At 48.9% G+C, this 13,735-nt stretch overlaps 1 protein-coding gene across 1 annotated transcript in view; it reads right to left on the bottom strand.

Moving 5' to 3' along the window:
• Nucleotides 1-10,179, bottom strand: part of RPIA (ribose 5-phosphate isomerase A) — a gene marked incomplete at its 5' end in the record, with an annotated part of 11,581 nt that extends 1,402 nt beyond the window's left edge. The window contains 9 exon segments of the mRNA XM_010287909.1: nucleotides 1,710-1,809; nucleotides 3,030-3,171; nucleotides 3,699-3,767; nucleotides 4,112-4,176; nucleotides 4,781-4,840; nucleotides 7,903-7,958; nucleotides 9,918-10,029; nucleotides 10,031-10,111; nucleotides 10,114-10,179. Of these exon segments, the coding sequence (XP_010286211.1) occupies nucleotides 1,710-1,809; nucleotides 3,030-3,171; nucleotides 3,699-3,767; nucleotides 4,112-4,176; nucleotides 4,781-4,840; nucleotides 7,903-7,958; nucleotides 9,918-10,029; nucleotides 10,031-10,111; nucleotides 10,114-10,179 (751 nt within the window).
• Between the last annotated feature and the right edge of the window lie 3,556 nt (nucleotides 10,180-13,735).

Here is a 13,735-nt window from a genome sequence, read left to right as displayed (position 1 = left end):
TCTGCCCCTGCTGAAGATCTGAACCTGCCATCTATTGCTGTCTGTGAGCCAGTGCCAGGGAATTATTCAGATCACAAAGACACTGGGACAAGCCAAGGCAGAGATAGCATCCTAGCAGTTTGCTCCTACAGCAGTAAAAAGAAGATGGGTATATTTGCAGTAAATCAGCCTTGTAAGTGGCATTGAGGGAAGCAAAGCCAACACACACATGCAACTAGAAGTTACTGGCAACTCTTCACCCAGCCTACATCCGTGGCCTCTGCCTGCTAGTGGGTTATAATTGTGGTCCCAGTACAACATGTTGCCACTTTGCGGGGACGTCGAGGTTTGTGCAACAGGATCCCAACCTGTTCCTATGCACTTTGTCAACGCACGAACAGTCAGTGAAGGCAGTTCTGTTATGGACTTCAGGGGCAGGCAGGCATCTGGGATAAACTCGAAGTTAAAAGATAAAACAATAGGTATTCAAAGCTGACGAGATTCAAGAGCAGACTTCGCCAAGATAACCAGACAAGATATCCAGATGTGGCTGAGCCAGTCTATCTGCTGCTTCACTGCAGTCCAGAGTGTGCCACTGCCCCTGGGCAGACCCGCATCATCCAGAAGCAGCTCTGGCCTGGGCAGCAGGTCTCATGCAAAGCCAGAGTCCTTGCAGACAGGCTGTTTTGTTTGCAAACAGTGCGATCAGCCACTGCTTCTCTCTTGCACAGCAATAGCTACAGCAATAGCTAAGATATGCTGTGCCCCCACAGCAAGGTGAGCCCGTAGGACTACACAATGGTAATGGGATGCAGAGCAGTAAGCAGCTTCTGGAAAATACTGTAGCCCAGTACCACCCCCCTCCAGAGTCCACCAGTGTTTCCATTAAAAGGCCTTCTCTAAATACGCACAAGGAGAGTAAGGAATAGGATTGTATAGGAACAGGATAGTAAGCATAGGATTGGCATGCCTAATGGAAGACAGTGTCAGAAGTTGCCCAGCATTGCCCCAGGTTTTCACCACCATACGGGAACGCCACCTGGGTACAGTTGTACTAATTCAGCTGATAAAACTCTGAAGTGGAAACGAACGTAGGGACCTGTAAGAGGGCAGTAAATACACACGTATACACACACACACACACTTAAGGTTAAGGTTAATTTCACTAATAATCACAGAATCACATAAACACTAGGTTGGAAAGGACCTTCAAGATCATCAAGTCCAACCATTAATCCAGCGCCACCATGTCCCCTAAACCATGTCCTGAAGTGCCACATCCACACGTTTCTTGAACACTTCCAGAGATGGCGACTCCACCACCTCCCTGGGCAGCCTGTTCCAATGCCTGACCACCCTCTCGGTGAAGAAATTTTTCCTAATATCCAATCTAAACCTCCCCTGGCGCAACTTGAGGCCATTTCCTCTTGTCCTATCACTAGTTACTTGGGAGAAGAGGCCAACACCCTCGTCACCACAACCCCCTTTCAGGTAGTTGTAGAGAGCGATAAGGTCTCCTCTCAGCCTCCTCTTCTCCAGACTAAACAACCCCAGTTCCCTCATGCGCTCCTCATAAGACTTGTGCTCCAGACCCCTCACCAGCTTCGTTGCCCTTCTCTGGACACGCTCCAGCACCTCAGATTCCTCCTATCCACAGGAGAGCTCCCATGGTCAGGGTTATCTAGCACAGACCAAGCCTTAGCCAGCTTTTGAAAAATCACAGACATTACCTGGTATCATCTTTATAGCAGTGTTCACTTCACTCCATTCATGAACCTTGTCAAACTTCCAGTCCAGGATGAAGTTCCCGTTGTCCGTCACCACAGGGCCCTGGGAATCAAACACGTTTGTCAGCACTGTGAGCTCCTTGACTACCAAGCACAGCCAGGGACTGTCACAGCCATCCCCGCTGCAACGGTTTAGAGTGATCATTCAAGTAAATCCCGACAGTCCATATTAAGCCTGTAAGTAAAACCATCGCCCAAGGCAACTGCTCATTCCTCATTCTCTGTGTACTGATAAACATGCAGAAACAACAATGCAATTTCATCAATGCAACAGGGGATCCTTTTCACAAGAGTAAAGCTGCATTAATGTCCTAAAAAGACTATTACAGGCAATTGAAGCTGAAATAATACCCCTCCACCCCAGTGATAAGAGTGTGCTGCTGGATGTCATGGGGGGTTTTGGAGTTGAATTGCTGGCCTTCAGCATCCCAGACATGCCCAGCAACTCTCAAGCCCAACAGAAGGGGCAATTGGGTCCTTTCAACACAGCAGAGACAGCTGGGGCTGAGGACAAGGTGTTTCATCAGCACTGAGCAGGTCGTGCAACCACACACAGGAGGAGGGACCAGCATCCTCCGAGGACATGGCTCATGCTGGAGCAGCACCGATGTGCATTCCCTGAGCAAGGCTGGCCTCAACTTCACAGAGAACAACTGGTTTGCTCTTCTCAGGCACCCAAATACAGTCCCCTACAGCCTCTTGGGATTAGACACATTAAAAAGAAGTATTCAGCCTTCAGGCATTAACTCCAGCCATTACTGCAGACAGCCCTCCTTTTCTCTTGCCATGCGACGTGGGCTGGTGAAGACCCACTGCCCAAGTCAGGACACGACAGTGGCAGTGGAAACAACACATCTTCAGTTTTAGTTTGGTCCAGCTCTGGCTCCGTGTGGTATGGAGGAGCCTGGGATGGAGCATGAGCTACCCACCCAACTAGAGACCCTCTTTAGCAACACAGAGTGCCCTCCAGCCCCCAAACATCCCCACAGAGCAGCAGGTCAGACCCATACTGGCAATTCCTCCCCTCCCTGCTCAGCAATGCTTGCCTTCGGAGACATAAGCCAGAGAGGCTTTACACAAGCAGCACCGACTCCTAAACACACAGTGCATTAACCAAAGTATAATTAAGGGGAATTACACAAGTGGCCACTTGCGGGAGCAAAAGTCCACATTTAATTAGGTGAAAGGACAGACCTCAGGTCCTCTGTTTGCCCACATTCAAGTGGCTCCTCTGGGAATACGGGGCTGATCAGGGACACATACCGCTTTGCTAACAGCCATCCGCAGCTCCGCAGCACCTCCGAAGTTTTTGGTCAGGGCTCTGGTGACGGGGACGTAAGCCATGGGGATGACTTCGATAGGAATTCCCTTCTTCCATTGCTCCCCAAGGCTCTTTGATTTTTTCCTGAGGACACAGTTTGAGGTGGGATTAGCGTCAGACACTGCATTGCTAACACCAGTAATATAACGCACTTATCACATTACCTCTTGCAAACCCCTCAGGCATAAGGCCCTGGAGGGCAGAGCGGTCAGTTCACATGGGCACACATATAGGAAGAATCAGTTTAATGCATGATGCTGCATTCACTCATAAGCCCTGTTTTGACATGTTTTGGACAAGCAGGACACAAGCTGTTTTCTCCATAGCCCTGCGGCTGTATGGACAGAAGGGGAAGTTTATTCCATGCTGACAATCGCTGAGCTCAAAAAGCAGAGCAGCCGTTTCCCCACAAGCTCTGCTAAGTCCTCAAGAGGCCTGCTGAGTCAAAAATTTAAAAAAGCGCCAAATTGAATTGATGCAGCACTGCGAGTCAGGCTCATTTCCACCTATTCCTGCTCCCCGACCCGCTGGAAGGACAGTAATGGTCTAACACAGGACCATCCAAATACTCCCATGGGACAGAGAGGTATAATGAATAGTAATACTTTTACCTGTAATCAGCAATAACGATGAAGCACTTTGCATATCCTGCAACTATTTTCTCCTGTGTCAAGCAACCACTGCAAGGGAGGAGGGGAAAAAAAAAAAGTACAGAAGTCAGAAAACAGACTGCTCCTCAGTGTGCCTGATGGTCCGAAAGTCCAATCCCCTCCATCATGTTCTTGCTGGTTTTGGTGCTGCCGTTGTCCCATATCAGGGCTCTTTTCCCTGCCCCATCAGTTTATCTTCCTTGTCCCTTGCACACGCTCTTGGTCAGGAGCTATGTCCCACTGCAGCTGCATGCATGGCCCTGCACAGGATCCCATCAGCCTCTCCAGGCCACCCCCGGAGACATCTGCAGCCAGAAAAGGATGCTCAGAGGCCACTGCCACCACGCTGCACACAGACAGACAGCAAGGCTCACCCGCCACCTTTGATAAGGTTGAGGTCAGAGTCCACTTCATCCGCTCCATCAATGGCGACGTCGAGCTGTAAGAAGAGGAGAAACTTGGTGTGGAAACTTCTCCCATGCAGCATCCAGGCACTGTGCTCGGCACAGTTCAGGAGGGTGTCAGGTCCCAAGCAGCAGCCAGAAATGTTATTAGAGCTGGGACCACCTTGATGCCAGCCTGACCAGAGACAAGCATCTGATCATCCACCCAAGGACACCAGCCCCAGCTAAACCACAGGCACATGAGGAAAAACACAAAAACAACTGCTGGCCTCCAAGGCACATCATTTCAGCCTCTAGCATTGCCAGCTAAGGGGCAGGGGGCTCCTGGGGAAAAATCTTGGTCACAACATTTCAACACCACCATATCCCCGTCTCAGGCCAACAAGCCTCATCCTGGAAGAAGTGCCAAACACCTGGAGGAAACACAACTCAGCAGCCTACTTGCCATCTACAGGAACAAGCATGAAGACAAGACTAAGGTGGGGGTGTGTGGGAATAAACAAGGCTAGTTCTAGCTCATGTTCAGCAGAGTGGCTGCCTAAATTTTCAGTCTCAGGGGAGGACAAAGGAGCCTGATACTTTATGAAGGACCAGGCAGAGAAAGGTCAGGTGAGATCTCACCTCCGTGGTCCCACTCACCTCTGGGTGTCGGTCCAAGTCACTTAACGTTAAGCCGTTCTGCAGGATGAGCTGACGGGCCTGTGCATCAAGAAGAGAGCAAAACCATTTACCAGCGGCAGGAAAGGAAGACAAACTGGCGGCATCATTCCCCCGGCTGCAGCAAGGACGGAGTCTCCCTGCAAGAGCTCCAGCCTGAGCTGGCAGACAGGCTGCAGCCAGCAGCAGGAACGCATGGCAAGGAGAAAATCATTCTTCTAGATCAGATTTTTTTTTTTTTTTAATCAAAAGAAAACCCTGTTGCTGATCTGAACTCAAATGCTCAGATGGTGCAACAGGACTCCTGGGTTCAGGTATCTCTGTATTAAAAAGCAGAAGGCCCCATCAGGTTGGTGGAAATCACTTGTATCTAAGCATCAGAGCAGTTGTGGGATTTTTGAGCCCTGTGTTGTTTCAGTTTGGACATCATTCTCCTTCACACCCATCCAGCTACCCTGGTTTCCTTCAGCTGACAAATGGGAGCAAGAAAATTAAATGTTTACACCATCACAATACAGGACTAACACTGAAAATATTTTTCATATTGGAAAGAAACAAAATAAAAGCAAAAAAGAAAAGCACAACTCATGGAAAAAGAGCGGCAAGCCTCCCAAAACAGCTGTTCAATAAAAGTAGATCAGAGCCACCGAAGTAGCTGTGTATATCCCTCTAGTGGCAATACAACACAGAGCACCTGGAGTTACCCTCCGCTTGGTCAGTCAGTTTAAATGGAAGTTCAGGCTTAGAGAACCTTGAATTGGTGGAATTTTCTGTGGTAGAAACCATCACCTCAGTGAGACTCCCTCCTTGCATGGACTCCGCTCAGACCTGAACTTCTTACCACGCTGTAGCTAGTCCATGAAACCCCAGCACGATGGCCTGGATCAACTTATTCCCCTGAATTTTATCCACTAACACTAACAAAGTGCATCATATACATACAAGTGCATGTATGGGCATCCCAGAGACCTTAAGAAGAACTACTAGGTGGTACTCCTGGCAACGAGATATTATTTGAATCATTTATCATGGTGTTTCATAGCATGCAGTTTTAACATCCATGGGCTGTAGGCTCTTGATCTGTGCACTAGGATTGCCCTAAAGGCTCACTAAATTAAAAGAATAAAAATCAGTGGGGATCTGGGAATTGAAAGCATTGAAAAAACACAGTGCTGCACATGCAGGCCAGATCCTGAACAGGCTTAGAGTCAGCAGTGTGGAAACAAGGTAGCTCTCTCCAGGCTCTCTGCTTGCAAGGTGAATCAAAAGCAGAGCTCCCACAACTGGGAGGAAAGCATTGGTAACTGTGCAGCACCTGCCAAGAATGGTCTCACTCTGTGCTCTCTGCACACGTCCAGGTGAAAAGAAACAATGCAAAAGCCAAGGGACAGATACTTACCCTGGCTCTAGCTTTACTGATGGTGATGGAATAACCCAACCTGACAACAGGGAAGGGAGGAGAATAAAAGCCCACTGAAACCAATTCTTCCTTGCCAGTGACCTCAGGCAGCCATTTACACCTGTACGTAGCAAAAATGAGATGCTGTTTTGCTGACCTGGGAATCTTCAATCGGAATTGGTTGAGGTCTAAGAGACTGTAAAAGATACGAGGCAGTCCCATGTCTAGGGGATTTTGGCTTGTGCAGGTATACAGTCTACCTCTTTCCTTTAACAGCAACCTTTTTGTTTTACTGGTAAGAAACTCTGTAGTGTTACATGAACTATCTCAACATTTCAAGGCAGGACAGGCTCCAGCCCACACTCACTACGACAGCTTTATCAATATTTTCTGTTAAGACCTAATGACTGAACTCAGAGTACCTTTCCTATGCTCAAATGGGACATGGTATCTCAGGATGGCGATCACTTCAGACAGATCAAAGACACTCACCACAGTCCATATATGCACCAGAAGTACTGATATAGGTTAAAAAAGAAAAAAATCTAGTTTTTACTTTTTGCCCTTTTCAGCAGTTTGTATTATACACCAGTTGGCCACTGTTTTTTTGCAACGGCTGGGAAGAGAGAGTCTCACATCGCCCTACACTCACACTTAAAGAGCATCTGCAGGGTAAGAGGATGTTAGGTTTTGATGATTTTAGGATAATTCAGGTTGGTCTCTATCCAACCTCCAGGTCAAAGCAGGGTCAGCCACCAGGTTGCTCAGGGCTTTACCCACTCAGGTCTTGAAAACCTTCAAGGACAGACTCTGCACAGCCTGCCTCACTGCTGGATTGTCCTCACAGTGAAAGTGTTGTGACAAGAGTACAATCCCGAGGTCCACACCAGGACCATGAGAAGGACACACGCTCAATTCCTAGAGCAGGGCATTGCCACCCAGACTCAAAAACTCTGCAGGTACTCCCCGTCATGTCACCTCTCCCTACCTAAAGGGGACAAGGTGATAGCTGCTCCTCTGCAGCGCATTCCAACCTCAGGGAATAGTGGCAAAGAGACCAAACCAGTTGCCTGAAGGCATGGAAGCAGCTCAGAAGCTTTCCCAGCAGTTCTGCATTTCACTACCAAGCCACATTCTCCCTTTCCCTGCAAACCTCTCAACAGCTAGCTTGGTATGAACCAATCCCTGCAAAAGCTGCGCAGCAAAGGAAAGATTAAGCTGATTTCTCTTCTGCAATTTCTTAGAAAAATCCAGTTGATGCATTTCAAGTTCCTCCTGAAAACACATGAGCTTGCTATTATTGCTTGCAGAGTGATTTTTACAGCTTTCAGGGCTTGATACAGAATCAAAGGAGACTAAGTGTCTCCAACAAGTTTTGCATTATGAGTCTGGTTCACCACTAAACACCATTTTTCTGCAAGCAGGATCCAGAGCAAGCCACACATCAACACTGACATAAGCAGCGTTACCGCACTGGTTCAAAACACACCTCCTAGCACCACGGCATCCCTGCAGCTCAGGTCAGGGTAACACGGCTTCATGAGGTCCACCTGCAGGTGGCATCACGACTGCTTTCACCGGCGATTCCCATGAACTCAACCACAGTGAGCCCATCCAGACAGCGGTGTGGTTACCTCCGCAGCCAAAGGGACAATCCCCTGCTGAGTTTTTGGGGTAGCAGAAAGCAAAGGAGGAAAGCACTTACCTGAAAAGATGTAGGGATGCAGACAATAGTCAGGTTCTCCTGTTTAACTCGCTCAGCTGTAGGAAAAAGAAACAGAAGCCTCAGTTTGTTTGTTGCAGAAAGAAAAAACACCAGCTTTCACTTTAAGAAATCTCAGTTCATAGCAGCCCCTTTGATTCACTGCGATTACTTGTTTGGCTTACAAATAACTCTGTCATGCTCAAGAAACAAACAGGTGCCACCCTGCACAGGCCAAGGCTCAATTTCTACAGTCATAAACATTTAAACACCCACCCTGGCTCAGCCCAAGACACCACAAGCCATTAACCTTTGTGTCTCCAGCAGCAGAGGAGCCTCATCAGCAAATCGTCACCTGGGAAATCAGCCCCACTCCCCTCTCTCACACCATCAGACAGATTTTTGCTGCACTCCTTGTAAACAGAGAGCTCCAGCAGCTGTCTGAAAGGTTTTCTGGCTTGTTGCCTTGGGGACAACATATTCATTTATTGTAGAACATTTAAGTATATGGCAGGGAAAGGATTAATAAAATACGGTATTCCATTAAATGGAAGGAAGGAAGGATTTCCTCCCTCAGGTTAACCTCAGATGACTAAAATCTATTACTAAGATATCATTATGGACAAAATGTTATTTTAGTAATTACAATGCTTAGGCATGAGCCAACAGCCCAAGAGTCAGCAACAGCTCTCACACTACAGCAAGCACACAGGCTACACGCTTCAAGGTAACGGGGCTGCTGATGGATTGAAGATGCAATACATCAGGTTGTATGTTGTTACAACCCACACCCCAGTGCTAACGCACTCAGTAGACACGAAAAGTCAGACTTTGCAGCCTGGAACAGGCACTCTACTTCAAATATGATACCCATTTATTCAGAGACTGGTTCTGTGTTAGAGTCAGGAGAGGCTGCAATACTGAGCCAAACCCAGAAAGCTGAACCGCAGCTCCCAAACCAGCTCCCAGACAAATGTGTGTTGCGCACACAGCGTGGGGTGAGGTGGGTGCCAAGGGGCAGGCACAGTGTGATCTCTGCTGTTTCCCTATGAAGCGAAGCACCGCACTGCGCTCAGACCTCAGCCCCGCTCGCCCGTGGTGGGCTGGGGACAGCTCTGCCCAAAGGAGCTGGAGGTCACAAGGGGACTTCCCAGCCACGCACAGCCAGTCAGGTGGGACACACTGAACTCTGCTTCCAAATGAGAGTTCCCCTCTGTGTCTGAGCAAGATCCCCAAGAACAAACAGGGCTGACACTGCACTCACAAGCCATCACACACAGCTGCTCTGCTTTGCATCCAAGGACAGCAGAGCAGGACGAGGTACAGCACCTCCACAAGCAGATCTGCCCTAGGGCTGAGCGCCCTGCAAAGGAAACTTTAAACCTCCTCTGTAATGAAGCGTGAGGATAAATTACCCCCACGCTCACTTTGCAAAAATGCACTTGCCTCACTTGAATATTTTGCTGATATTTTCTGAATCACACCTTGAGCAAACTTGTACCTGGGGCAAGCAGATAAACCTAGCTGTAGGGTGTAAAAAAAAAAAAATGCAGCAGGATTTCACATTGCTCATTTTCATTACACCTCAGCAGGACCCTTGATGTGAATAACGTGGAAGCGAGCAAGCAGCGTCAGCTGCATACAAATGGGTTAACTTAACGGAAGCAGAACAGCTGCATGGCCCAAAGCCACAAAGCAAGTTAGGACAGAGCAGAGCTGGAACAAAACAGAGGGGTTTAGCTCCAGTTTGTGGTGGGTGCCAGTAAAGTGCTCTGCCTGGCTGTATGGGGAAAACAGGTGGCAAATCATTACCTCCTCAGGACACTCTATGCAATAAATTCAGAGCACAAGACCCAGTTTTAACCTACAGCTTCAAGGAGGACACAGCAGTTGGTGAACAGACCTATCGCACCAACTCTAAGTCAGCATCCAGAGATTTAGCATGTTTTTCAAGTAGTTGGGGCAGCCAGACAAGGGGACTCTCTGCAACAGGAGGGACATGAAGGGGAGCATCCTACCTAATCGATGCACCGCGTGGACAATCGTAGAACCGCTTCCGATCCCAAGAACTTGATTATTCTGCAAATCAAAGAGAGACACGGGAGAGCTGTTACTGGGGGTCAGCACAAGGGCTGTCTGCTTCTCCCAGTAGACTCGACATTATAAACACATGCAAGAGGAACCTTGCCCAGAAATGCATGCTGACACACAACGTCTTAGCACACTGCAGGCAAGGAAGGGAACACACTGAGCCAGCAACGGCACGACCGCTGTCTGGAGCTAAAGGATTTTAAGCCACTCACCCCCTCATTAAAGGGCACAGGCTTGCTAAATACCACCTCGGTCTGACTCTGAGGGTGTTCAATGCACACTTACTGCTGGCATTCCGTGCATCCTCTCCTGCCGGAAAGCTGGGAGTTTCAGACAATACCACAGAGGCAGAAGCTGAAACAATCTCAAGATAACATCTCCCAAGGAAGCCACACAGTAAAAGCATGGGTTTGCTGCCAATGGTATTGTTAGTAAGCAGTACGGATACACCAGCGGCCAAAGCAAAGAGCACAGCAGCAGTTTCTAGAGTATAATAAAAACCACCCTCCAAAACAGAGGATACAACTGCCTATATAAGAGTCCAGCAACATGCTTGAAAGATGGGTGAGCCTGGCAGCGTATGCTGAAGAGGATCATGTTTTAACCACAGCTTAGCCCTGAACTTTCTCTGCTTATGGTCTGGTTTAAGAAGGATCGCTACCGTCTCATCCATAACACAGACAAGCTTCTAAACACGCTGCATGCTGAGGTTGGACAGGTGCAACCGTGTTACCTCCTCAAGAGGATGCTCTGTGATGCAAGCCTCTGTTTATTATCAGCTCAGTCTCCCACCCACTGAGAACTACCTGTAGCCTCTTGCACACTTCCAATTTTCAATCTACTTCCCTTCCTTTGGATGGGATCCAAACCTTAAATTCACTTAAGGAGGCCCAATATCACTACCGAGACTTCATATGAGAAAGATTTCAAACCAGCCAGAGATGCAGGCATAGCGCTGTTGTGTGTTATCTCTTGGACATTAGTCAGGTCTAGAGCTCTTTCTCCATAGGCAGCAAATCCAGAGTTCAGCGGCTGTGGAAAAAGCCACACCTGCAGCATTTCAACCAGATAAAATCTTACTGGCATGCAAGCTCACCTGGAAAGGTAGAGCTCAGGGCAGGTCACAGTCCCCTAGGATTACTGATTTCCCTTGTTTCTGCAGGTTAAAAGCTTAAAAACCCCACGAGTTCTCCAAAACCCAGGACACACGGCTTATATCCCAGCCCTCACTAACCACCGTGACTCTGCAAAAGATGGAGAAAGCAACAGATCGCAGCTGTACGCCTGCAACATTGCCGGCAGAAACCCAGTAGCTCCCCAGGTTTCTCCGTTTCACCGGCCCAGCAGGCAGAGCCAAGCGTGGCCAGCCGAGGAAGGGGCAAGCAAAGCTGCACAGAGGCTGGCAGGACACAGGCAGTACCAGTGTTCCCAAGAGACTTGTTTTGACTTGGGAAGAGGCAGTTTCTTCTCTTTGCCCTCATTTCTACAGGGTGGGACAGCTTCTTGGAGCAGCTTGATGCCCTAAAGGGATGGTAAAAGCCTCAGCATCAGCCATTCCATTGTAATGAAGTGGGAAGAGGGTCCCAGCCCATCGCTGGCAATAAACTTTGAAGGCATTTATCAGTGATGAGAGGTGAGGCACCCTCCCTTAGGTAGTGCAAGACTTTGGGCTGAGTGAGTTTCCCAGAAAAAACAGTTTAAGCCAGTCTGAACTGGAGCTGTCACAACCTCTCCCTCACCACAGCTCCCACCTCTCCCTCCGCAGCTCCAACCCCAGACAGAACAAGGGAAAAATCAGCCAAAAAAAAAAGTCTACTTTTAAAAACAGGGACAGAGCAAGTGTTGGCAAGAAGCAGAGCACAAGGTCAATGTAGCAAGGGGCAGGTCCAGCTCACAGCACTGAAGAGCAGTACTCCATGCAAAAAAAAAAAAAAAACAACCCCACAACATTCCAGGTTGTTTACCAAAACGCCAGCAAATAAAACCAAGGCACTGAGACACAGGACAGCTGAGGACCCACATATGGACTCCACAAGCACAGACAGCAGCAACCAGACCATTGTCCCTGATAACCCAGGGACCGAGGGATGCTGCTCAACGTTGGAGATGCCAACAAGGCAATGCACATCGAGTGGCTGTCAGCAGCACCACACAGGTTGGCTGGTCCAACATAAATTTCCAAGACTAGGATTTACGGGGGCAAAGAGCAGGAGATAAATACCGTGAAAAGCCCAAAGTTTCCTCTTATTAATCCTCAGCCCTCTGGGGCAGCAGGACCTACAGCTCTGGCCCATCTTCTCATTTCTAATGGAGGCGCTAACAGGGCCTGCCTTCGGAGGTGTTGTATAAACGCAAAGCCAGCTCTCCCCAAGCAGCTTACAGCTCTAAAGCCCCAAGCCCTGTGCCAGCCCTGCTCCTCCGAGCCGTGACGGCACCACAGCCCGAGGTTGGTCATCTCAGCGTACCGGGGAAGCTCTGCTCCTGCAGCTGCCTGGGGACAAGTGCTATGAGTAAACATATCAACCTGCCTTTAATTCAAAAAAATAAAGAGAAAAAAAAAGTTCTCCTCTCCTAATGCCTCCACCCAGCCCCAGGTCTTGTATCTGCTGCAGGCAGCATAAGGAGCTGCTGTGCTGGTGCTGTTAAGGGATGGGTGCGAAGGAGGATGCCAAGTACCGGTATCAAGCCAACAGCACCACAGATTTACGCCACAGTTAAGCAGGAGAGATTTGTCCAGCACAACTGAACCCCGAAGTCAGTGGCATCTCCCACACATCCCTGTCATGCAAGGAAGGCAGTCTGCAGCTCTGCTTTTGGAGATTATGTTGGTCCCTCTGTTAACAGCGATAGCTCCAACAGCCAAACACAAAACTATCCGTTACAAACGGCAGCTGCGTCCTCCCAGCGCAAACTGAAGGGGAGACAGGTTTTCTCTGATATCTGAGACCATCCAAGTCCTTGGCAGTGACTCCAACTTGCTTCTCCACCATTGCTTCAAACTAGCTTGCATGGCAAGCACTGCAGTATTAATTAAAATAGGCAGCATCCGAGGTAATCAGCCTCGCTAGCCAGGCCCTGAACTTTAATCAGCTGGGACATGGCCAGAAACATCATCCTAAGTTTGCTTGACCATAAAACAGCACAAAGTCCAGCTATTTCACTAGGAAAAGTCCAAAATTAAGAGTCACGTTTTATCCTAAATCAATGGCGCACCCAGCTCGTGACAACCCGCAGCAGAGGTCGTGCCTCGGCTGCACACCTTGCGACATGAGTCCTTCCTCCTGCAACCTGTCAACGCGCAACTTTGGGGCTTGCTTCAGGTAAAAAAAAAAAAAAGGGGGGTGTTATGCAACTGCCAGGCCATCCCTAAGGCTCCCACACCCCACATCTGCTTTGGAGCATGCTGGCATGGCAGGGGGTAGGTCTTAGCATGTGGCTGTGCTCCTGCGGGCAGGTACAGACTGCTCAGAGGAAGGAGAGGCTGCAAAACAAGTGAAACATTTACGGGACACCAGGGAAGCCACCGGCAACCAAACCCCAAGATGCCAACCCAGTGGAGGGGAATGGGAAAGAAAAGGGAATTTTCTTCCCCCTGTCCCCCCGAGTACTAACATCTACCTCCTTGGCAGCGGCTCTATGCCCGTTTCATCACTGCTGTTGCAAAAGGACTTGCACAGAGAACATTGCGATAAACCACTGCGTCGCTTCAACCGTTGATCTTCCGCGTGTTCACAACCAGCCGGTG

This window comes from Phaethon lepturus, unplaced genomic scaffold, assembly GCF_000687285.1.
Source record: "Phaethon lepturus isolate BGI_N335 unplaced genomic scaffold, ASM68728v1 scaffold36125, whole genome shotgun sequence".
NCBI classification, from domain to species: Eukaryota; Metazoa; Chordata; class Aves; order Phaethontiformes; family Phaethontidae; genus Phaethon; species Phaethon lepturus.
Note: the sequence above shows the minus strand (reverse complement) of the source record. Positions and strands in the feature narration are given on the sequence as shown.